At 35.6% G+C, this 24,785-nt stretch overlaps 1 protein-coding gene across 1 annotated transcript in view; it reads right to left on the bottom strand.

Moving 5' to 3' along the window:
* Positions 1–20,084, bottom strand: part of LOC127840426 (uncharacterized) — a 31,224-nt gene extending 11,140 nt beyond the window's left edge. The window contains exons 1-4 of the mRNA XM_052368841.1: positions 19,941–20,084; positions 14,213–14,386; positions 9,599–10,304; positions 1,867–3,717 (exon numbers count right to left, since the gene is read on the bottom strand). Coding sequence (XP_052224801.1) covers positions 1,867–3,717; positions 9,599–10,304; positions 14,213–14,386; positions 19,941–20,084 — 2,875 coding nt within the window. The remainder of the gene's footprint in view (positions 1–1,866; positions 3,718–9,598; positions 10,305–14,212; positions 14,387–19,940) is intronic.
* Positions 20,085–24,785: the final 4,701 nt, after the last annotated feature.

Genomic DNA, 24,785 nt, shown 5'->3' with positions numbered 1-24,785 from the left:
AGTGATGCATTTATTTTTCAAACTTTGAATTTTGATATATGTTTACGTAATTCCTTTAGAATACATTATTTTCACAATACATATTGACTTTGCTCCAAATATCATCTGAAATATACGATTTCGCGATTTCTTCAAAGATCGACGAGCTTTTTTGCCTGTTTACCTATGGATATCTAATTAAAGCAGGCACTAATGTGAAGTTGTCTCGGCTGAGTGGTTCAGGGGATGGACTAGAAATCTTTTGGAATCTTCCCGCGCTGGTTCGAATCCTGCCGACATCACATACTTTTTGCGACGCGTTTTATTTCTTTTCTAACGTAATTTGATTTAATATAGCATATAAGCTAGGTTTATTGTTGAATATGTTGAAAATTTTAGGCACATCCTTCAATTTTTTAAATTATAACAACGTTTTGGCTAAATTGGGTAATTTACTGTTGAAAATACGAATGATACATGTTGCATTTTTATTGTTATTTCAAAAACGGTAAATATGTCTATTTCTTGGTAATGTTGCTGTATATAGTGTTTCTATAAAATTAAGTTTAAAAAATAACATAAATGATACTTTTTTCAATTTTATAACACTTTGTTTTTTACCGTCATAACTTTTACGTGGCTGAAATCACTTACATTTTATGGCGCTCTTCCATAGTAAAAAAATTGTAAAAAATAAATGTCTGTAAAAGAATACTTATTTCATCTTCTTTAAACTTTAAACACCTTTATTGCATCTGTACACACCAACTGCATGCCCATATTTGGAAATTTGAATAAATTATGGAACTTTTATATACCCCAGGGGTGAAAATAAACTGGACAAAAGCCGAGCGTGGGGTGGTTTTGAAAAAATCGGTATATTTTTTTTAAAGCATGGAAAACCTACCTACAAATTTGTATGTAGTTCAATGAAATGATGCTGATTAATAAAATAATAAATTAGATTATATTTGGATATGTGCGCATTAAGGGTGCGCTACCTTAAAGTGACAAAAAAACAATACTTGACTGATAAATTCGCTTTATGCTCTTGTTCAAATGTAAACATGTGGCATAGCGCAAATAAATCACAAAAAGTAGAACTTACCTGGGCATCATTTTTCTCAAAGCGTTGCATCATTTTTCTCAAAGCGTTTACAACAGGAAAAAGGTGTCGATAGTGGGAATCCAAGCAAAACAAAAGGCGTTATGTCGACGTGTTAGTTTTTTACTATATCTTCGCTTTTTACGAAGGATTCCAGAAATAGTCGATGTTTCACGGTTGATACCTGAGATTTTGATTTCGATGTTAGGAGTGATCTCCCGGCAATAGTAATTTACGATGCAATTAGCGCTGGAATTATGTTTTTAATACTGGTTCTCCTTTCGGATTGTGAACTATTTTTAATGGCGGTGTATGCAAAACCGAAGACTAATTCTTAATCAAAAACGCAGTAGCAATCGACTTAAGCAGTAAAATTGATCCACAAAAATATTAACAGCTTGTTAGATTGTGTAGCAACATAGCCAAATGCACATAATTAAACAAAGAACGCAGTTAGAATAAGCATTAATACAAATTCCAAAAGTTCAACTGCAGTTGTCAATAACTCACACGAAGTAAAGATATATATATACAGTAATTATAAACTTATCAACATGCGATATTTAGATGAAATGTTTGCATAGCAATAGTAACTAGGCAAAATGCAAAGACCATGCATCAGAAAGCATATGACAGTAGTTAACATGAGAATGTAGTTTAACAGCATGAATGGACTGGCGGATATTACCTTCCATAGTTTAGAAGATATCGTTTGCTAACAATCTGTATGTCTCCTTTAGTGAAGAGTCGGGATATACAAATGAGATGTCTTTTATATTTACCTTTAAGCCAAATGTCGTCCCCGTCTAGATATAAATATTCCAGCCTGTGGCAGGATGACATGTCAAACTCAATATGGGATGTAGGCTCAGCTGTTGCAGGTGAACCACCTCTGAACGCAGAAGGCCTACTACAGTTGCTTATGTCTATGAGTAGATCCAATGACAATAGATTGCGTGTGTTATTTTTCCAGACGCTGTGAAGGTCTCTGACAACGTTTGTCATGCTTTTAAATTCTATGGTATCAACGTTGGACATGTGACTTAGTGTCAGAGCAATGTTAGTTTGCTCATTGGCAACGGCTTCTCTGTATCCTTGTAGTATGATCTCACAAAGCTTACTTCCATTAAAGCTAGATTTTACACGAGCATTATTGCGTTCATCCATCATGCCAGAAAGCTTATTCGCTGACATGATGTCTAGTCCACACAGAAAGATGAAAACCTGGGACACGTCAAGATATGCATTCTCGTGACGGTCAAGATATCCGGAAACGACATCATCAATGAGATTGAGATGGGTAATACGGGCAATATGATACGCAGCCAGGAATTCCTGAATGCTCTTATGAATAAATGAAAATGACGGGAGTGCTCTTAATGTAGGTGCCTGACGTTTCGCTGATAAAATACCGGATTTCAGTGCAACATTGTTTTGGTCTAGTTCACCTAAATTATATTTCTTCAATTCTTTCGTTGTAAATACTAGAGCTTTATTTTGTGTATCTGAAAACAACAAATCAAATGCCGCTTCAGCAAGTCTATTCAAGTGTTCAATATTGGGCTGTATATATTGGGTCTCTGTTAAGCATCGATAAGTTGGCTCTTGAAATTCACTCGGTTCACTGGTCGCCTTCTTAAAAAGACTGTCCAGCAAGAAGCTGTACATTTCACACTTAGAGCCCTTAAGTTCAGTTCCTTCTGCCCACAATTGTACAATCAGACACAACATCATTGGGAAGTGCAAAGGCTCTAACAAGCCATATTTCTGTACATACAATTCAAATTCGGATTGTTTTTTGTCTAAATCTTTTCTCTTCTTACAATCTTTCCTACACCCAAGGATTTTTCTGCTTGCCTCAAACACGTTTTTGACTCCATCAAGTTGCAGCAGTTTGTCAATCTGCGAGTCAAGTATTTTCGCTCCTGTCATCTTCCAAGGTCGAGTAGTTATCAACAAAACACAATGACTGTGTACGTCGGCCAGTTTTGGCAGGTTGTGACGAGTACCAATCTCTCTAGGTTCTCCAGTACCAATCCATTCATCTAGGCCATCAAGTAATACCAAGCAACGTTCACGTTTCATGATCTCATTTAGTAGTATGTATGCCTTTCCGCGATCTTCTTCAGAAGAGTATATACTGTCAACTATCTGCTTTTTTATAATTTTCGCGATATCAAACTGATCAACCGATTCCCTTAATTGTACATGGAAGACAAATTTAAAGCCATTCAGACACGTTAAATCGTCAAAAACATTAGAGTCTCTCATCTGTGTATTAGAGTTGACACTGGAAGTCTTGCCATCAATTGGCAGCATCGTCACGGATGATTGTTCTGATGTAATTTTACACCAGTCCATGACCAATTTCGCAAGAAAAGTAGATTTCCCAGACCCTGTTTCCCCTTGAATAAATATCTGTTGATTTGGTTTGGTATCTGATAACAAAATATGTTGGTATGTCGAAATCTGTTTACCAGTTTTTTTGAAAAACCCTCTTTCCTTATCCATAAGTTGTATATTCGGTGGCATATAAATATCACGTAACTTTTCCTGAACATAGTCATCCAATGGAAAGGTATTTACGTGACAGAAACGTTTGCTGTAATGCTCCAACAACTTTCCAAGCATATCTGAAATCATGAATGGCAACATATGTGGTATACATTATTTGTAAGAATGTTCATAATTATATTAATCATTATTAAATAGTTAAAGCATTTGCTGTAATACTTTGTCAAATCTCCAAGCATTTCTGTTATAATTAAATGGGAACATATTTGGTATACATTAAAAAAAACAGAAGACTGTTCATAATTTTATTATTCATTATTAAATACGTAAGACATTTTTGTACAAATATTAATAAATTTAATAAAAGCTGGTTTAACCATTAAAGCTGTGTTATGTCCCCATGTTGGGCAGTGCACAGGTTTGTATACAGTAGTATCAACAAAGATATATAAATCTTGCAGGCAAACCTAAACCATTAGGAATGGGGCCCTATAGCAGCCCTAACTTTGAAAAAAACTGTAATCACTTTTTAATATTAATTTATACAGATTATGTGAACGTAACTTTTTAAATGTTACCTTTGTGTGCACAAAATTTCGACAATTTTGTATATAATAAGTACACATCAATACGTTGATATAAAGGTTTTGCACTGTATACTTTATCGTGATTTTCTCAGTTGAAAGTGTTTATAATTATGCATAATTGAAGAACAGAGTTATAAACCTTTTCCTGTGAGCTTACATTAGGGCTATGTAAAGTGCGCAGTGAATACCATCAGTCTATTTACATGCTCATACAAATACAACTACATTTACAAAAGCTGGTTTAACTATTATAGATCTGTTTTGTTCTAATGTTGCGCAGTGCACAGGCCTGTATACAGTATATTAATATAAAGTGTGTTTAGCCACATCCTTATAATCGGAATGTGTAATGTGATCTAGACATGATTAATACCATTGTAGTTGCGATATAAAACATGCACCTTAGATAAATATGTAGATATATACAATATATAAGTTGGGGTTCGGAACCACACTGGCAACAACAGGTATTCCTTAACAAAAAAGGTATTTAGCAACAACAATAGTTTTGATTTAGTTTAACAGAGATTTGGGTCAGTGTTCATACACATGCGCATCATGTGTGCGATAAAATGCATACTAAGTTGTCATGGAAGTTATGCTATACAATATTTTCACAAAAGTCGTTACTATTGTATTATGTTTTTGTCTGGCCATTTTGCGTAATATGAAATTTCATGATTAGGAATTTTTTTCGCACGAAAAGTTTAATGATTTGGGAAAAACCTATTTTAATATAAGTTAACTCTTTATAATAATTCAATTAGGAGAATAAAACCATATAATTTAAACTTATATAATTTGTAAGATGAAATTTAAAAAAATCTTTACGAACTTCAGAGTTTCTATTAAAAAATATAAACAAATGATATTGTTTTTGGAAAGTGAGAAAAAATCACATTGGGATATTTTCTTTGCAATATCGGGTTGGGATTGAGTCCGTAGATAGGCCACAAAAAGGCCTGTTCCTAGACATTTTTTTATGCTATATTATGTTTTACGTATCAGATGTTTATCACTCTGTATCATTTACCGCGTATGTTGAGAAGTAGTACATATTAGATATTAATTACTGTGTATCATTTACCGCGTATGTTGAGAAGTAGTACATATTAGATATTAATTTCTCTGTATCATTTACCGCGTATGTTGAGAAGCAGTACATATTAGATATTAATTACTGTGTATCATTTACCACGTATGTTGAGAAGTAGTACATATTAGATATTAATTACTATGTATCATTTACCGCGTATGTTGAGAAGTAATACATATTAGATATTAATTTCTCTGTATCATTTACCGCGTATGTTGAAAAGTAGTACATATTAGATATTAATTACTCTGTATCATTTACCGCGTATGTTGAGAAGTAGTACATATTAGATATTAATTACTCTGTATCATTTACCGCGTATGTTGAGAAGTAGTACATATAAGATATTAATTACTCTGTATTATTTACCGCGTATGTTGAGAAGTAGTACATATTAGATATTAATTACTCTGTATCATTTACCGCGTATGTTGAGAAGTAGTACATATTAGATATTAATTTCTCTGTATCATTTACCGCGTATGTTGAGAAGTAGTACATATTAGATATTAATTACTCTGTATTATTTACAGCGTATGTTGAGAAGTAGTACACATTAGATATTAATTTCTCTGTATCATTTACCGCGTATGTTGAGAAGTAGTACATATTAGATATTAATTACTCTGTACTATTTACAACGTATGTTGAGAAGTAGTACATCTTAGATATTAATTACTCTGTATCATTTACCACGTATGTTGAGAAGTAGTGCATATTAGATATTAATTACTCTGTATTATTTACCGCGTATGTTGAGAAGTAGTACATATTAGATATTAATTACTCTGTATTATTTACCGCGTATGTTGAGAAGTAGTACATATTAGATATTAATTACTCTGTATCATTTACCGCGTATGTTGAGAAGTAGTACATATTAGATATTAATTTCTCTGTATCATTTACCGCGTATGTTGAAAAGTAGTACATATTAGATATTAATTTCTCTGTATCATTTACCGCGTATGTTGAGAAGTAGTACATATTAGATATTAATTACTCTGTATTATTTACAGCGTATGTTGAGAAGTAGTACATATTAGATATTAATTTCTCTGTATCATTTACCGCGTATGTTGAGAAGTAGTACATATTAGATATTAAGTACTTTCCGAAGACTCTACTGTTCTACGCTTGGATAGTATAATCTACATGTCCTGTAAGTAATCCAATGAAATGATCACATAAACATATTTAATCTGCAGTAGTTTATTAGTATACATGTACGTAAACCTAAAGTGTTACACTTATTTATTAAAACAAGAAATGTGACAAAGATATTGTTTTTCAATTATTAAAAAAATAATTGTTAAATTAAACCTTAAAAGCAAGATCTTTATCTTAGCTACATTCACACAAAATACCAGCGCAATACCTTTATCTTCTTTTAATGTATTGAGAGGAAAACAAGATTCTATTTTTCAGAACAATAACGTTGACCCAAATGCACAAAATGCAACAAAAAACAAGATGCGTTTGTGAAACACAATGTCCCCCTATATGATGTTTGACCTTGAAGGACGACCTTGACCTTGACCCTTCACCACTCAAAAAATGCAGCTCCATGAGATACACATGCATTTCAAATATAAAATTGCTTGCTTCAATATTGCAGAAGTTACATTACATGAGCAATTTTGACCCATATATTTGACCTTGAAGGATGACCTTCACCTTAACCTTTCACCACTCAAAATGTGCAGCTCCATGAGATACACATGCTTGCCAAATATCAAGTTGCTATCTTCAATATTGCAAAAGTATTCATAAAATAAGCGATTTGGGCCACATATATTTTACCTCTGACCTTGAAGGATGACCTTGACCTTTCACCACTCAAAATGTGCAGCTCCATGAGATACACATGCATGCCAAATATCAAGTTGCTATCTTCAATATTGCAAAAGTATTCATAAAATAAGCGATTCGGGACACATATATTTGACCTCTGACCTTGAAGGATGACCTTGACCTTTCACCACTCAAAATGTGCAGCTCCATGAGATACACATGCATGCCAAATATCAAGCTGCTATATTCAATATAGCAAAAGTTATTGCAAAATGTAAAAGTTGGCGCAAACCAACCAACCAACAGACCAACCAACAGACCAACAGACAGGGCAAAAACAATATGTCCCCCACTACTATAGTGGGGGACATAAAAATGACCCACCCCTTGGCAGCCATGTTTTTCAAGCAAACATAACCATTTTCAAACTCATCCAAGATTTCAATGAGACCAATCTTCTGACCAAATTTTATGAAGATTGGACAATAAATGTGGCCTCTAGAGTGTTAATAAGGCAAATGTTGACATCGAACAAATAATGGACGATGGACGACAGATGACGGACAAAAGGCGATCACAAAAGCTTACCATGAGCACGTTGTGCTCAGGTGGGCTAAAAATGGCTTGTTGCATATCAACTGAGTAGTTATCAGTATTTATTTTGAAACATCACTGACAAATAATTTATATGAGCCTCAAACCATTTCCTTCTGCAAAGATATGTACAGAGAACTACTCAGTTATGTGGAGTCTAATCGTGACCTGAGCTGACCACAGAGTATCACTTACCAGTACAGATAATCTATCTCCTAATCGTCCAAAGAGTACCAGAACAATCAATAACAGTCTATAATCTGAGCATTAGGCGGACGCCTACATTTGGCTGAGTAGAAGGACTCTTACCTATTGTTGAATAGACAAGCTAACATCTAGGTTATATGTGTTAAAATCTGGGTCAACAGGTAAAGTAATGATATTCACTACTATTTTGACAATACTCTCAGAATTCCTTGAAATTCTTTAAAGCATAGGAAATACAAGAGTGTCAAACTGTCAGAAGATACGCCCGTTTGAAGGTTTTGAACAACTTGATAACTTAACCATTTGAGTTGCAAAATGATATATATTTTTTTTAAATTAAGCAGCACATATTTGAAGTTTTCCAAGATATCATCTAGACACAACTTCTGACCAAATTTGGTGAAGATTGGATGAAAACTAATAATTCAATTAGAGAGCGGACACCATGTGAAATGCTTGAAATGCACGAAGGGACCATGGGACCTAGGTTTTGACCCGGAATGACCCATATTTGAACTTGACCTAGATATCATTTAGACACAACTTCTTGCCAAATTTGGTGAAGATCGGATTAAAAGTACTTCAATTAGAGAGCGGACACCATGCTTAATCCTTGAGATGCACAAAGTGACCCCGTGACCTAGTTTTTGACCCAGCATGACCCATATTACAACCTGACCTAGATATTGTCTAGATACAACTTCTGACCAAGTTTGGTGAAGATCGGATGAAAACTACTTCAATTAGAGAGCGGACACCATGCTTAATCCTTGAAATACACTAAGTGACCCCGTGACCTAGTTTTTGACCCGGCATAACCCATATTCGAACTTGACCTAGATTTTGTCTACATACAACTTTTGACCTAGTTTGGTGAAGATCCAATGAAAACTATTTGAGTAAGAGAGCGGACACTGCTGTTGACGCCGCCAACGCCCGCTAAGGGTGAAACTATTATACATCCCGTTTTGAAAAACGGGCGTATAATAACTTATTTAACTTTTGTGTAATAGATTTTTAATATCAGGGTAATCATGAAATCATACCAGGATAAACATTCAAGATTGGTTTCACTAATAGCGGAGGAAAAAAACAAACGCAGAGCCTAACCTACTAAATGTTTTCAGACCTTGCCCAAAACAAAGAATTTAATTTTGGCCGATTTTCAGCAACATTTACAGCCCATTGCCAATAATGATTGTAATAAGTTACATAACACAAGTTTTATGGGGAAAAAACACATAAAGAATCCCAAAATTGCTTGCAGTCTGTACTTATAACCTTCACACCACTAGTGTATGTGATTTTAATTTCCAATGAAATTAGTGGCAATCTACTAAATATCGAAATCGCAGCTAATTACCAAGTGTTCATGATGATTTTTGAATCGCTTATGCATAAGTAATATCCATTGTATAATGACATTAAATCGTGTAAGTTTTCTAATAACAAGCTAAGCTGGATTAATATGTTGGTTTTAGGGTATGTATGGACATTGTAATCATACTAGTGTTACAAAAAGTATTCTCGTTTATTTACTTGTATCCATTCCAAATGTTGTATACTTGTGTCGATTGTACCTCAGCATTTGATCTAAATGCATATGATCTAAATGATCAAGGGCATTCCATTTATTTGAAGCACAGTGGTTCTAAAAGTTAGTATATATGTTAAAAAAGTTGTTTCAAATTGTATAATTGCATGCTTATAATTTAGTTATACCTTTACTGGACTGTTTGTAGGAAGTTTCAATGAAAATAGTATTTCTTCCACGCTGCTCATTAATGTCCCTCAAGCGTTTTTCTGCGATCTCATCAAAATCCTGCGTGCGTTTGTCTGCATTATCATCAAAGTCTTTTTTCCGTGAGACTGTGAGTTCATCATACTCCTGCGTGCGTTTTTCTGCGTTCTCATCAAAGGCTTGCGTGCGTGAGACTGTGTGTTCATCATACTCCTGCGTGCGTTTTTCTGCGTTCTCCTCAAAGGCTTGCTTGCGTGAGACTGTGTGTTCATCATACTCCTGCGTGCGTTTTTCTGCGTTCTCCTCAAAGGCTTGCGTGCGTGTGACTGTGTGTTCATCATACTCCTGCTTGCGTTTTTCTGAGTTGTCATCAAAGGCTTGCGTGCGTTTGACTGCGTTCCCATCAAAGTCTCTTTTGCCCAAGACAGTCACTTCATTATAATAGTTCATGCTTTTTTTTGCGTTTTTATCAAAATCTTGTTTATGCAATTCTGCCTCTTTTGCGAGCTCTTCCTTACATGTAACCATATAGTCTTTGATTTTCTCAATACACAATTCTGTGTTTTCTCTGAGCTCATTCACTGATGTGTTGACAGTAACTTTCAAGTGTTGCTTCAAAGTTGCATCCACAGCCTCCAGGAGACACATCATCTCCGATGTAGTCAAAAGTAAGGTGTCTTTTTCCAACTGTAAAAGAAAATTGTAACGGTTATATATATTTCAAGACAACTAAGAATATCACGTTTCGTGGGGTATAATAACACGATTCTTGTTGATTTTTTAATGAGCTTTGTTGGTACAAATTTTACTTTGCAATTTATAATATCAATCAAAATAACTTGATAGTTATACACAAAATAACACTGGCAGTGAAAATAATATTAAAGCACTTAACATTGTGAAGTGGTTACTTTATCTTTAATAACACTTAATGTCCTTTTTGTACTTTATATTTCATACATGTATATTGTTGTGAATGTAACGTAACGTTATTTGCCGCGCCGCGCTTAAGTTGATACGTCCCTGACGTCACGCCATATTTGTTGTTGTTTATATACGTCATTGTTTATATTTGAATCTGAAGTAAAAGGAAGAACCTGTACGCACAACGCTTTGTGTTAGTGATGTTGAATAGAGATCAATTAAGTATTAAAGGTTAACGCGCAATTGTGATTGAAATACCGAAATAGACAGTTGAGTGTACATGTAATTAAAATATGAGAGACACTTATTAAATTGTTGTTAAGAAATTGTTATTCAGAAATTGAGTGATAAACATTTGATATTCATTTCAAATCAACATGTATACTTGTGGTCAAATTAGTGTTACTGCAATCTTAAGATTTTAACGAATGATTCAGGATATCATAAGTAATGATACATATTCTCCTCTGATTGTTAATAATTGTCACTTTTCGCGGCCCCTAGAATGTTGTGAATGTAACGTAACGTTATTTGCCGCGCCGCGCTTAAGTGTATTACGTCCCTGACGTCACGCCATATTTGTTGTTGTTTATATACGTCATTGTTTATATTTGAATCTGAAGTAAAAGGAAGAACCTGAACACACAAAGCTTTGTACCTTTATTATCCCACACGATCGCGATATATATATTAATATTCATATCAGGCAGTATGCAAGGTAAATGTTATGCTTAGTAAATCTTCATATATGATAATGATTTAAGTCTGATTTTGAATCGTCTCGATATTGTCAAGAAAAACGTTACAACCAAGTTTCATTAAGATTGAGCAATTAATATGGCCTTTAGAGCAGTATATAGGTTTTTGTAAGATTTTACCAAGAGGCCTAGTTTGTGGATGTACTTGACCCATATTTGAACTCTGCCTAGACATTGTCTAAATAAACATACATAATTCCATCTATATTTAGTCAAATATTTGGCCTTTATAGTGGTAACAAACGTTTTTGTACGATTGACCTGGTGACCTACTTTTTGGACAAATTATATTTTGATAAAAAAAAAACTCTGTCAAAGTTTCATCAAAATTGGAAAAAAATGTGGCGTTTTGAGTAGTAATGAGCTAAATGTTGAGTACACACACCGCACATCTCAACGGACACAAGTGTGATCACAATATCTCACCTTGACCACTTCATGCACAGAGTAGCTAAACACAGACAAAGAGCCAACATTTTGCCAAAGCTAGTTGCATCTAAAATTCCTGTCTTACAGATCATTTACAGATTAAGAACCTTTATCTGTGAAAGTTTGAGCGAGATCCATGCAGTATTTAAAAAGGATTTCAAATTAAACAAGCGATGTGTTTGTGAAACACTATGTCCCGAAATATTTGACCTTTGACCTTAAAGGATGACCTTGACCTTTCACCACTCAAAATGTGCGGCTCCATGAGATACACATGCATGCCAAGTATCAAGTTGCTATCTTCAATATTGCAAAAGTGTACATTAAATAAGCGATTATGACCCATATATTTGACCTTGAAGGATGACCTTGACCTTTCACAACTCAAATTGTAAAGCTCCATGAGATACACATGCATGCCAAATATGAATTTGCTATCTTCAATATTGCAAAAGTTATTGCAAATGTTAAAGTTTGCACAAACAAACACACAAACCAACCAACCAACCAACAGGGCAAAAACAATAATTATGTCCCCCGTTATAGTGGTGAAGGACATAAAAATGCAAGACTTTCGTTCGTATATAAAGACTTACGGATAAGTGTAAGGCTTAATGCCTCCCACTCGGTGTAAAGGCACTTACAGATGCAAATGTAGTGGGGATGAACATGCTTTTTTGCATCTAACAACCAGCATAAATTGTGTATGCCGTTGGCGTTTTATCAGATCAGACGTTTATCGTCAAATCCAAGATTTTGAGTGAAACATTGAATTCCCATTATTTTACATCAGGCAGTTTTAAGACCGCACGAATATGTCTGTAATCTCACGATATTAGTAACAGTGAATTGATGGGACTTCAAATTTGTCATATACAGAAAACAGCCCAAACCACAACAGCAATTGTTGACAGCTGTTAGAGACCATTTACATGTACAAACTCTATAAAAAATATTATAAAACTATCTATCAGGGAAGGTTTTACGTTTCATGATGGTTGAGAAAAAAACATGACTTTAGATTGTTTGCAAGATTTACTACAATATTATTAGAAGTAGTCCCCTCTGCAACAAAACTTTTCGATAGACTTGAACTTTTATTAATTTGCATATATATTACTAGAACTTATTGAATGTCTGCAACATTGTTTCTGATGATTCGGAAAAAATATAACTGCCAGAGTGTTAACAATGTTTGACAGTGATAATATTTTATAAAACAAGGAAATAAAACAGCCCCATCCCTTGCCAGCTAAGTTGTCCAGAAGCGTTTAATTACTTTCGAGCCGAGATATGAAGATAATGAATATTGTGAGCAAGTTTTGTGTTGATTTATACACCATGCGAAAGATTGACACCCCCCCCCCAAAAGCTTTTTTTCAAACCTGCCCTAACTATTAGAGCTGTAACGATTCACCCATCAAGCGATTTGATTCCATTTCGATACCAAATGGTCCAATTCGATAATTTTCAATTCGATTCAAATAAAAATATTTGCTGCTTATTTTGCAAATTATTTCATGTTTGGTATGTTCAAAGCATGAATTAATATGTTTGGTATTTGTTATTAATTTATTATGTTGTACATTAAGTGTTTAATTTTTTAAATAACATTTAAAAACACAACATTGTTTTAAAAGTAACAAATTTATTCAACAAAACCTCCTTTTGAGTTATTCTTAAATAACATAAAATGCACAATGTATCACATGTGATTAACAGAAAAAAACAACAACATGCAAGTATATAAACAACTTCCAGATGACTTCTTAACAGAATGCACACAGTTTAGTAAACAAACTATACAGGGAACTTACGTCCACAAAACACATTTTGCAAGTTGCCCTTGCATCAGAACCTTTGCGAATCCTGAAATGTTCCCATACTTTTGATTTTAATTTTGACGGCGCGTCTTTCGTTGTGGTTGAAGAAGCAATTTTACCGGCTGATGTAATGCTCAGCATGTTATTCATTCATTCATAGGATGCAATATTGGCTATTGACCAATCACAAGACGTATTAAAAATGACAAGAACGTTTAGACGACGGATTTGAAAAGTAAGGTTTAAAATGCGGATCTATCGGGATTGCAGTGAATCCAAACGAAATTGGCCGTATTGGTATCGAAATCGAATCAGCGGCGTTGAACCGTTTTTTCGATGCATCGAACCTAATCGTTACAGCTCTACTAACTTTTCTGACAAGGTTTCACAAAATTGGCCAATCAATGTGGCCACTAGGCTTAACAGTTTAAATGCTGACGACGCACAAAAGACAATGCTGTAGAGAATGACGGACAAAAAGTGATCACAAAAGCTCTCCATGAGCGTGATACGCCCATAGAAGCTCAAAACGATAAGGGGAGGGTGCTTTATTGTTTCATATGATTAGCCAAATGGAGAAAAATGTCTGAACCAATATCTTCTTTTTTATGCAAGGGAACGTGCAAGTTGACAGGACATACATGTAACATTAACATACTACCTTTTCTAATTTCTTTACAGCATTTTGGGCATGGCTATCATGGCTTAGACTCAGACTTAAAATCTTGCCGGGATCCCTCAGCAGCTCTTTCAATGTTTTGAAGTAGTCTTGGAGATCCCTATCAGACAGTTTCATATCAGCAGAGTGACGCACAGCTTTATGGATTTCACGAGCCTAGTAGACAAACACATGACCAATATGCATTACAATATTATTAAATCTGACATTAAAGCCTATTGAAAAAACATGCCCAGGAACAATTGTGTTAGCGTTTATACATTGTATATCATAAAGTGTGTGATGCAAATAAAAACACTTCTGTTTCAACCTCCACTTTATTAATAAGCTTTGCTAAATGTTCAGTCTTTGTGATTAAAAGAAAACTTTTTAATTAATCTCCAAATAAGCTAAGTTATGTACATGTGTACACTATTCATATCAAACAATTTAAATCTAATGCTTGTTTGAAATTGAAGTGTTACATGTAGATCATATGAACATAAATAAATAACTTATATTTTGGGTAAATATATTGCTAGAGTACTAAGAACTGTTATAAGATTTTATAACATATTGCACTTTGAAAAATAATCGCAAATTCTTAAAATACATGTATCAATTGTTAAGAAGCTGCATGCTTTTGTAAGTGAATAAACAAATTTGCACAGAGGAAACCGAAATATTTTGGACGGTACAGACTAGTTTCTGAAATAATATTAAATACAATTTACATTTAACTTTATTAATACCCATAAATCCTTTGACTATTTCAAGAAAAAAATACCATTGTCATATTCACATCATTGTTGTATGTACATTTATGTATAACTAGAGCTTTGTCACATATAACCCCACATGCTGCATTCACACAGAATATTTTGCATGCTGTCTTCACAATACAAGAGAAGCTACACTACTCGACCCACGATTTTTGCCTAAATCTCACAGAACCGCGTTTGGGCCAACGTGACAAATCGCGGTGTTTCTCCGCGATTAGCCGCGATAACACTCTACGGGTGATTCGCGGTGATTCCGCCTTGATTTCACTGTGATCATCTTGCGATAAAGATCAGCTGTAGAATCAACGCGAAACACTGCGATAGGGCAATCGCCGTGATTTGCAGTGACTACTAAAAACAAGAGCATCGCCTTGCGGGTGCAGACCGCTCATCTATTTTCTTTTTAAAAGTGAAGGGACTCTCAATATAAAACAAAAAGGAGGGAGAGGTTGAGTGAAGAGGGGTGTATTATGGGTGTGTGGACATTTATTACATTATCTTCCAGAAATGCGGAAAAATGCAACAAAAAAAAAACGGGGAAGGGGGGATGGGGCGGGGAGAGGGGATTCTTGGGTGCGATGGTTTGACGGTATTTCAAAAATAAAATAATAAAAAATAAATATTTGTGTGTTTTAACCGTTTCAAAAAAAATAAATTTGGGTTTGTGAGATGATCTTAAAAGAAAAAAAATTTAGGGGGGGGGGGGTGGGGGGGGGAGGGGATTCTTGGGTGCGATGGTTGGACGGTATTTCAAAAATAAAATAATAAAAATAAATATTTGTGTTTTTTTACCGTTTCAAAAAAACAACATTTTGGGGGGGGGGGGGGGGAATAGGTTGGGGGGAGGGGGGGGGGGTATAATAGTGTGAGGGTGTGGTGGTCATTTGTGAGATGATCTTAAAAGAAATAAAAAGAAAAAAAATGGGGGGGGTGGGGTGAGGGGATTCTTGGGTGTGATGGTTGGACGGTATTTCAAAAATAAAATAATAAAAATAAATATTTGTTTTTTAACAGTTTAAAAAAAAAATTGGGAGGAGGGGATGGGGTGGGGGGGTATAATAGTGTGAAGGTGTGGTGGTCATTTGTGAGATGATCTTAAAAGAAAAGAAAAAAATTTAGAGGGGGTGGGGGGGGAGGGGATTCTTGGGTGCGATGGTTGGACGGTATTTCAAAAATAAAACAAGGGAAAAAATTGTCACAAAACCAGGTTTTCATTGTGAAAAAAAATTGATAAAGGGAGACTACTCAAACTGAACTTTTGAAATGAACAAACAAAATTAACCCCCTTTGTAAGTTTGTTTCAAAATAAATCTATTTTTAGTCGTGGCGACCTTGACATTGGAGATATTGATGTGATTCTTTCGTGAGACACACCGTCCCATGATGGTGAACAAATGTGCCAAATGATTTTAAAATAGTTATGGCCCGGACAAGCTCATTTATGGCCATTTTTGACCTTTGAACTCAAAGTGTGACCTTGACCTTGGAGATATCGACGTAATTATTTCGCGCGACACACCGTCCAATGGTGGTGAACAAATGTGCCAAATGATTTTAAAATCTGACAATGAACGACATAGTTATGGCCCGGACAAGCATGTTCCGCCCGCCAGCCAGCCAGCCCGCCCGCATTCGCCAATCTAATAACCAGTTTTTTCCTTCGGAAAACCTGGTTAATAATAAAAATAAATATTTGTGTTTTTAACCTTTTAAAAAAAAAATATTTTTGGGGGGTTGGGGTGGGGGGGGGGTATAGTGTGAGGGTGTGGTGGTCATTTGTGAGATGATCTTTAAAAAAAAAAAATTAATAATAAATTTAAGTTTTTTTTTGTCACAATATTGCACTATATATTCAGATAAAAGGAAACGTCTTGAGGGGCATAACTTTGGACAAAATAATACGATGGATGGTTTAGCAACTTTAAATTTCAAAGGGCCATAACTCTCTAAATAAATCATCTAACCAGAACCCACTAATACATGTAACATGCGCATCTCCTCAAGGTAGTTCATTAAGCTTCATTGTATTCCAGTCAGTAGTTGGGGAGAAATAGCCCGGACAAGAATTGCAATATATGTACAGTTTATAGAAAATTTCAAAGGGCCATGACTCTGGGAAAAATCATCCGACCATAACCGGCTGATAATATGCACATCTCCTGTTGGTAGTGAAGCTTCCCATAAAGTTTCATTGAATTCCCGTAAAAAGTTGCTAAGAAATAGCTCGGACAAGAATTGCACTATACGTACAATGGAAAATTTCAAAGGGCCATAACTCTAAGAAAAATCATCCGACCAGAACCAGCTGATAATATGCACATCTCCTCTTGGTAGTGAAGCTTCCCATAAAGTTTCATTGAATTCCAGTCATTAGTTGCTGAAAAATAGCCAGGACAAGAATTGCACTATATGTACAGTTAATGGAAAATTTCAAAGGGCCATAACTCTGTGAAAAATCATCCGACCAGAACTGGCTGATCATATGCACATCTCCTCTTGGTAGTAAAGCTTTCCATAAAGTTTCATTAAATTCTGGTTACTAGTTGCTGAGAAATAGTCCGGACAAAAATTGTGCACAGACGGACGGACACACGCACGGACAGACGAAGCGGCGACTATATGCTCCCCACCAATTTTTTGGGGGGGAGCATAAAAAATGAACTGTGATTCCAATTTATATAAGATGGGTGTTACTCGTAATTATCGGTGGATTAACAAACTGACAAAACTAGCTGGACATAATGATTATACGTAATTAATAGACCTTTGATCAATTTTGTTTTTTCTTTAATTACTTTTGCCGACTTTCTTTAACCGTGCCGTCTGCAAAGTCTGCAAAAAAACCTGCAATTATCGGATGGTCAATCAATTATCACGTAATCACTGCTGCTAATTACCCAGTTAGTGCGCACGCACTATTTAGACGGTGACATGTGTATTGGAAGAGATGAGATAAGATAAACAATGCCCGGGGTATTCCCTCGAACAAACCGAGTTTCAAATACTGAAACATTAATTTCAATTAGGAGCACAGCGGGATTTATTACCATGGAACTCGAGATGTTAACTGACTGACGCACAGGTCAAATTTTCTATGCGTCATAATGACGCAGGGCAGAAAAAAAGGGTTGCGTCAAACACGAGTCATTTTTAATTTGCTCGCATCAAAACGCAGGATTCTGCGTCTATTGAAATCATTGGCTTCAAAGTAACTGTTAATCAAACAGTTTATTGCATAATCAAAAACGCAATTATCACTCCCCCATTTGCGGTATCCTACAGCTATGTGCGAACACGTTTTTGTTTGTTTTATACGCGGCATTTAAAAAGACAAAAAAAATACATGTTGACATTTAAAAAAGGATACTCTCTTATATCTGCTAACAATGCTAATAATCTCATATTGCTACATCGCTGTGAAGATTATACATGTAATGTAGGAAAATCGTACTTCACCCCGATTGACCGTGAACGCAGTAAGTCACGGTGAATCACCACGGAGATTCTATTTATAGCATTTGCGGTGATCACCGTGTGTTGGTGATTTAGGCAAAAATCGTTAGTCGCGTAGTGTTCAATGTACTTTATGGCGATTTTAAAGAATTATTATGCCATTCTCATTCATGGCCATTTTGACTTTTGAACTCTTGAATTCTTTCGCATGACACGCCGTCCAATGACTGTGAATATAATTAATGTACAGAGTAATTTTAAAATCTCACAATGAATGACATAGTTACTTCTTTCACATAACACACCGTCCAATGATTGTGTACAAATGTACAGAGTAATTTTAAAATCTCACAATGAATGACATAGTTATGGCCTGGACAAGATCATTTATGGCGTTTTCTGACCTTCAAACTCAAAGTGTGACCTTGACGTTGGAGATATCAACTTAATTCTTTCGCATGACACATGGTCCAATGATTGTGAACAAATGTACTGAGTAATTTTTAAATCTTACAATGAACCTTATAGTTATGGCTCAGACAAGCTCATTTATGGCCATTTTTTACCTTTGAACTCAAAATGTGACCTTGATCTTGGAGATATTGACGTAATTCTTTCGCATGACACACTGTTCAATGATGGTGAACAAATTTGCCAAATGATTTTAAAATCTCACAATAAATGACAAAGTTATGGCCTGGACAAGCATTTGACCTTTGAACTCTAAGTGACTAGTGTGACCTTGATCTTGGAGATATCGACATACTTCTTTCGCATGACACACCGTACCATGATGGTGAACAAATGTACCACGTCATTTTAAAAACTAACAATAAATGACAAAGTTTCGGTTTAAAACGCACTAAGTGACCCAGTGACCTAGTTTGACCCTGCATGACCCATATTAAAACTTAACCAAGACATCATCTAGATACAAGTTCGGACCAAGTTTGGTGACAATAGAATAAAATTTTCGGGACAGACCGACAGAATAACCGACTGACAAAGTGACTCCTACATGTACATAGCCCCCATTACCAATGGTAATGGGGGTATAATTAATAGGAAATACTTATATTTGAACATATGCAGTAAAAATACGTAACAAACATTGCTTGTGTCAGAGACACTGCAGTTCTTACCTTATAAAGGAGGCACGCAGGCATGTGAGTTGTGGGGTTTCCCGTTGTTATTGGAAAAGACAACAAGCTTTCAAAGCGCTTGCAGTTTAGCATATAACTGACGACTCCGTTGAAGTCTATTTCTTGAAATGATGTCTTGGCAGCATATCCATCTGTTTGGATATAAAACTTGGCTATTTCACAATACCCCCGGTTTGTTTGCCACTTTTGCGCATCTGTATTATTCCAAGACCCACTATTATACCGATGTTCCGTGATAATTTTCTCACGAACTTTATTGCAAATCTGCATAGGACATATGAAAAAAATTTTCCGTACATTTTTTGTGGTACAGCTGGTGCAAGTAGATCTAACTTGGTCGTAAATGTGGTCGTGAAAATTCTGAGACTCGCTTGTTACAAAGTTCTCAAAACCCAGCTTTGCAATATCTAATGCTAGCCATGCCTTTAGCCAGTTTGTCCTTTCCTTCTCCTTAAACACGCCAGCTAAACTCGCCATTTTGTTAGCAACAACTCAATTGTCTTTAAGAGAGTAGACTTTCGTCATAGGAGAAGGCCATTGTTTCAGTGTCACCTATAAAATATAAATAACACATTATTAAACATAGAGAAAATATTCTAACTAAAAGTTTTGATTAGTTGATTAGTATTTATAACATTTGATTTATCACAAGGCTACACAATATGCATACATTTTTACTTTACATGTATATGTAAGATGAACTGAGCAGACGAATTAACGTAAGGCTATCACACAATAAGCAGACATGTTTAATAAAAGCTCAGATGGATTGAGTAGACTAATTAACGTAATTCTAGCACACAATAAGCAGTCTGCAGACATCTCATGCGGAGTGAGCGGACTAATTAATGTAAGGCTATAACACAATAAGCAGATATCTTATGAAAGCCAAGATGAATTACAATGTAAGCAGACTAATTATGTAAGACTATAACACAATATGCAGACATCTTATGAAAGCTCAGATGGATTGAGTAGACATATAATTAACGTAAGGCTATCACACAATAAGCAGACATCTTATAAAAGCTCATACGGACTGAGCGGACTAATTAATGTAAGGCTATAACACAATAAGCAGACATCTGATAAAAGCTCAGATGAATTGAGAAGACTAATTAACGTAAGGCTATCACACAATAAGCAGACATCTTATGAAAGCTCATATGGACTGAGCGGACTAATTAAGGTAAGGCTATCACACAATAATCAGACATATGAAAGCTCACATGGACTGAGCGGCCTAATAAATGTAAGGCTATCACACAATAAGCAGACATCTTAGAAAGCTCATATGGACTGAGCGGACTTATTTACTTCAAAGTTACGTTTCACCGGTAGGGGACAATAAGCAGACATCTTATGAAAGCTCAGATGGACTGAGGGGACTAATTAACGTAAGGCTCAGAGAGAATTCAGTGCTCCAGCTAGGAATTGTAGAATTTGAAAGGCAAGGGGGATATTTAGTCAAAAGGGCACTTTTGAGAGCGCACCATCTTCTTAAAAGCGCACTTTTGAGCAAGGGGTTGTATCATATGGTATGTTCCCTGTTGCATGTTATAATATTTGTTATAAAATATTATTTCCTTTATTATTAAACAAATTATTAAACATTGTGAATAATGACTACAATAATGAATAAATCAATAACAGTGTTACAAGAAAATAATAAATTACAATATGTAAATGTAATTATGTCATTATGAAATTAAATTTAACAATTCCCCCTTCTGCGCCGATTTGAAGCCATATATTCGACCTTTGACCTTGAAGGAGTACCTTGACCTTTCACCACTCAAAATGTGCATCTCCATGAGATACACATGCATGCCAAATATCAAGTTGCTATATCTGAAGCGACATAGAAGTAATGAGTATTTTTCAAAACCTAAACACAAAGTGTGACGGAAAGACAGACTGACAGACAGACGGACAGTGCGATCACTATATGCCCACCTTCGGGGGCATAAAAATACTTTTTACGAGGAATGGACAGGGAGCGGCCTCAGAACGGCGCACCCTTCCATTTGGGTCTAGCTGGAGCACTGCTGGATATATATATGCTCTGGAAAAAGTGTGAATTAGGCCTTATGAACTTAAATTGAGACTTCCACCTTAGGCCTATAGGAACCTATTTTGTTGCATGTGACACTCTGTCTCATAATGCTGATCACATCTGCTGAATTATTTCATAGTCTTTCATTGTTGGTTGAAGTAAAGTTATGCATCATACAAAACTAAAGACTGATAATATTAATATGGCTGTTGACTTTGAACTGTGACCTACATTTTGTAGTAAGGTTCTTATGCACACACTCCGCCTTAACATGCTGCCAAGTTATTTGAAAACCAATCAATGTTGCATAAAGTTATGCTTCAGAAGAAGTGTTATTGACAAATATCTTTAATTTGATTTACATGTAACACTTGTTATAGGAATGCCATAGCAGACTGGGTAGGCTGGAGCCTTATTTTTTCCTTCAAGGTCAATTACATGTCCATAAACAAATTTCAAATGGTCAAAAAACTGATGAGAGTGCTTTTTTTAGTAGAAATCAGGGATACGTACAATCTCTCCAGACACATACAGGTTATTAAAAAGAACCACAAAAGACATGTCTCACATTGTTAAATGGCTTTTATTTAAGAAGAGAAAAGGAAATCTTTAGAAATAGGCACTACTTTTGAATGGACCACGGAGAGATACAAAATGTTTTAGTGTAATGTACCCTTGTGGAATTTTTCCCACGGAACCTGATACCAATTTAGACTGTGAAGTTGAACCAAGAACCAAAAGAAAAAAAAGATTGATACGAAGTATGAGGTACACTTTGATAGGTTGTATTACAGTAGCAGATCAAACATTAACCTATAAAATTTATTGTTGTGGTACAGGGAATAATCTACATGTGCCAGGGCTCAACATTAACCTAAAAACAAACTTGCCCTTCTGGGCAAGTACTTAGAAAATCTACTTGCACTTAACGTAAAGCCATTTGCCCAAACTTGAAATATCACATTAACTGTTTACCTCATATTTTGTAATGAAGATCAAAATGATACACCACAAAACCTTTTTATTTATGCACATTTAACAAAATAATTACAGCAATTAAAGTCTAATTAAAGTCTAAATTAAATGCTTTGTTCTTTTTTGGACTTGCCCTGTCGGACAACTAGATTATAAAACAAGGGCTGTTTGTAAAACATGCATGCCCCCCTATACGTTTTTTGTCACTGTGAACGGTGGTGGTGGTGGTGGTGGTGGTGGTGGTGGTGGTGGTGGTGGTGGTGGTGGTGGTGGTGGTGGTGGTGGTGGTGGTGGTGGTGGTGGTGGTGGTAGTAGTAGTAGTAGTAGTGGTAGTGGTACTAGTAGTAGTACTAGTAGTAGTACTAGTACTAGTACTAGTACTAGTAGTAGTACTAGTACTAGTAGTAGTAGTAGTAGTAGTAGTAGTAGTAGTAGTAGTAGTAGTAGTAGTAGTAGTAGTAGTAGTAGTACTAGAAGTAGTAGTAGTAGTAGTAGTAGTAGTAGTAGTAGTAGTAGTAGTAGTAGTAGTAGTAGTAGTTAGTAGTTAGTAGTAGTAACTAGTACTATAAGTAGTAGTAGTAGTAGTAGTAGTAGTAGTAGTTAGTAGTTAGAAGTTAGTAGTAGTAGTAGTAGTAGTAGTAGTAGTAGTAGAAGTAGTAGTAGTAGTAGTAGTAGTAGTAGTAGAAGTAGTTGTAGTAGTAGTAGTAGTAGTAGTAGTAGTAGTAGTAGTAGTAGTAGTAGTAGTAGTAGTGTAGTAGTAGTAGTAGTAGTAGTAGTAGAAGTAGTAGTAGTAGTAGTAGTAGTAGTAGTATAGTAGTAGTAGTAGAAGTTGTAGTAGTAGTAGTAGTAGTAGTAGTAGTAGTAGTAGTAGTAGTAGTAGTAGTAGTAGTAGTAGTAGTAGTAGAAGAAGTAGTAGTAGTAGAAGTAGCAGTAGCAGTAGCAGCAGCATTACAATGCCAATACTTAAGAATGATCAAATGGGAAAAGGTAACCTAGCACTGGCTGAAAATATGGGGCTCATTTACAGGTCAGATTTGGAATCTCTGCTGTAAAATGAGATTTTAAATGAATTAAAGGGAGGCAAATGCTATAATAAAAAGGACATGCATAAACGGTAGTTGTTTCCCTTGTTTGAACCATGCTAAATCCTTAAAATGCCTATTTGCAGTTACTGTGACCTTCACCTGTGACCTTGACCTTTGACCTAGTAAATTCAAAATCAATAGGGGTCATCTGCGAGTCATGATCAATGTACCTATGAAGTTTCATGATCCTAGCCCCAAGCGTTCTTGAGTTATCATCCGGAAACCACCTGGTGGACGGACGGACGGACCGACCGACCGACATGAGCAAAGCAATATACCCCCTCTTCTTTGAAGGGGGGCATAATAACTAGCCCGGCCCAAACTTTTACTTGCCAGGGGCAATAGGACAACCGTTAATGTTGAGCCCTGTGTGCGTCCCGCGTCTATGACGCACAAATATCGAAATAGACGCGTAGTTTTGAAATATGTGCGTCCACTCAGACGCATTGCTGAAACGAATCCGTTAACACATACGCGAATCACGTTAAGTACGAACCATCTTGGGTGTGAGTCTGAAGTGTAGCGATGAACGCTGAGTTTAACCAAATGAGGCTTGAAGACTGCAACAAGTCTTTTGATTGGCTCTAGTCGAGCCGCTGCTGTATAGACCGTTCCATAATCGATAAATTGACCGCCGCGATATTGTCAGTCACGTGACTGTCCGCCATTACACTGCTGCTAACTGGTGCGAGTCTGCGATTCCAAAAGCCAAAGACGTAGAGAATACCCGCTTAACCGTTGTCGGATAAATAAATTACTTAATGAATTAATGTGAGGCGATTATCACATTTTTGTTGTTTAAATGATTGTTTGAAGTTGAGATTGATTGTTACAAATAAAATGTTTAAAATGCTTTCGTGTATTTGCTTTTTTATATCTGTAATCAAGTGGTAATCATCGGCGAAAATTTGCCGGTTCAGTCGCTCATACTATGTCTTTGATTAGACTTTTTACTTTTAACGTTTCACAAACAATTCACGCATGTATTGTTGTGTTGATGTTAATAGCCGCAACATCAAGCAATTTATATTTTAATTAATACTTATTAAAGATTCTCGCGCA

Source organism: Dreissena polymorpha, chromosome 8 (genome assembly GCF_020536995.1).
Source record: "Dreissena polymorpha isolate Duluth1 chromosome 8, UMN_Dpol_1.0, whole genome shotgun sequence".
Taxonomy (NCBI): domain Eukaryota; kingdom Metazoa; phylum Mollusca; class Bivalvia; order Myida; family Dreissenidae; genus Dreissena; species Dreissena polymorpha.
This window is presented reverse-complemented; position numbering and strand designations above follow the sequence as displayed.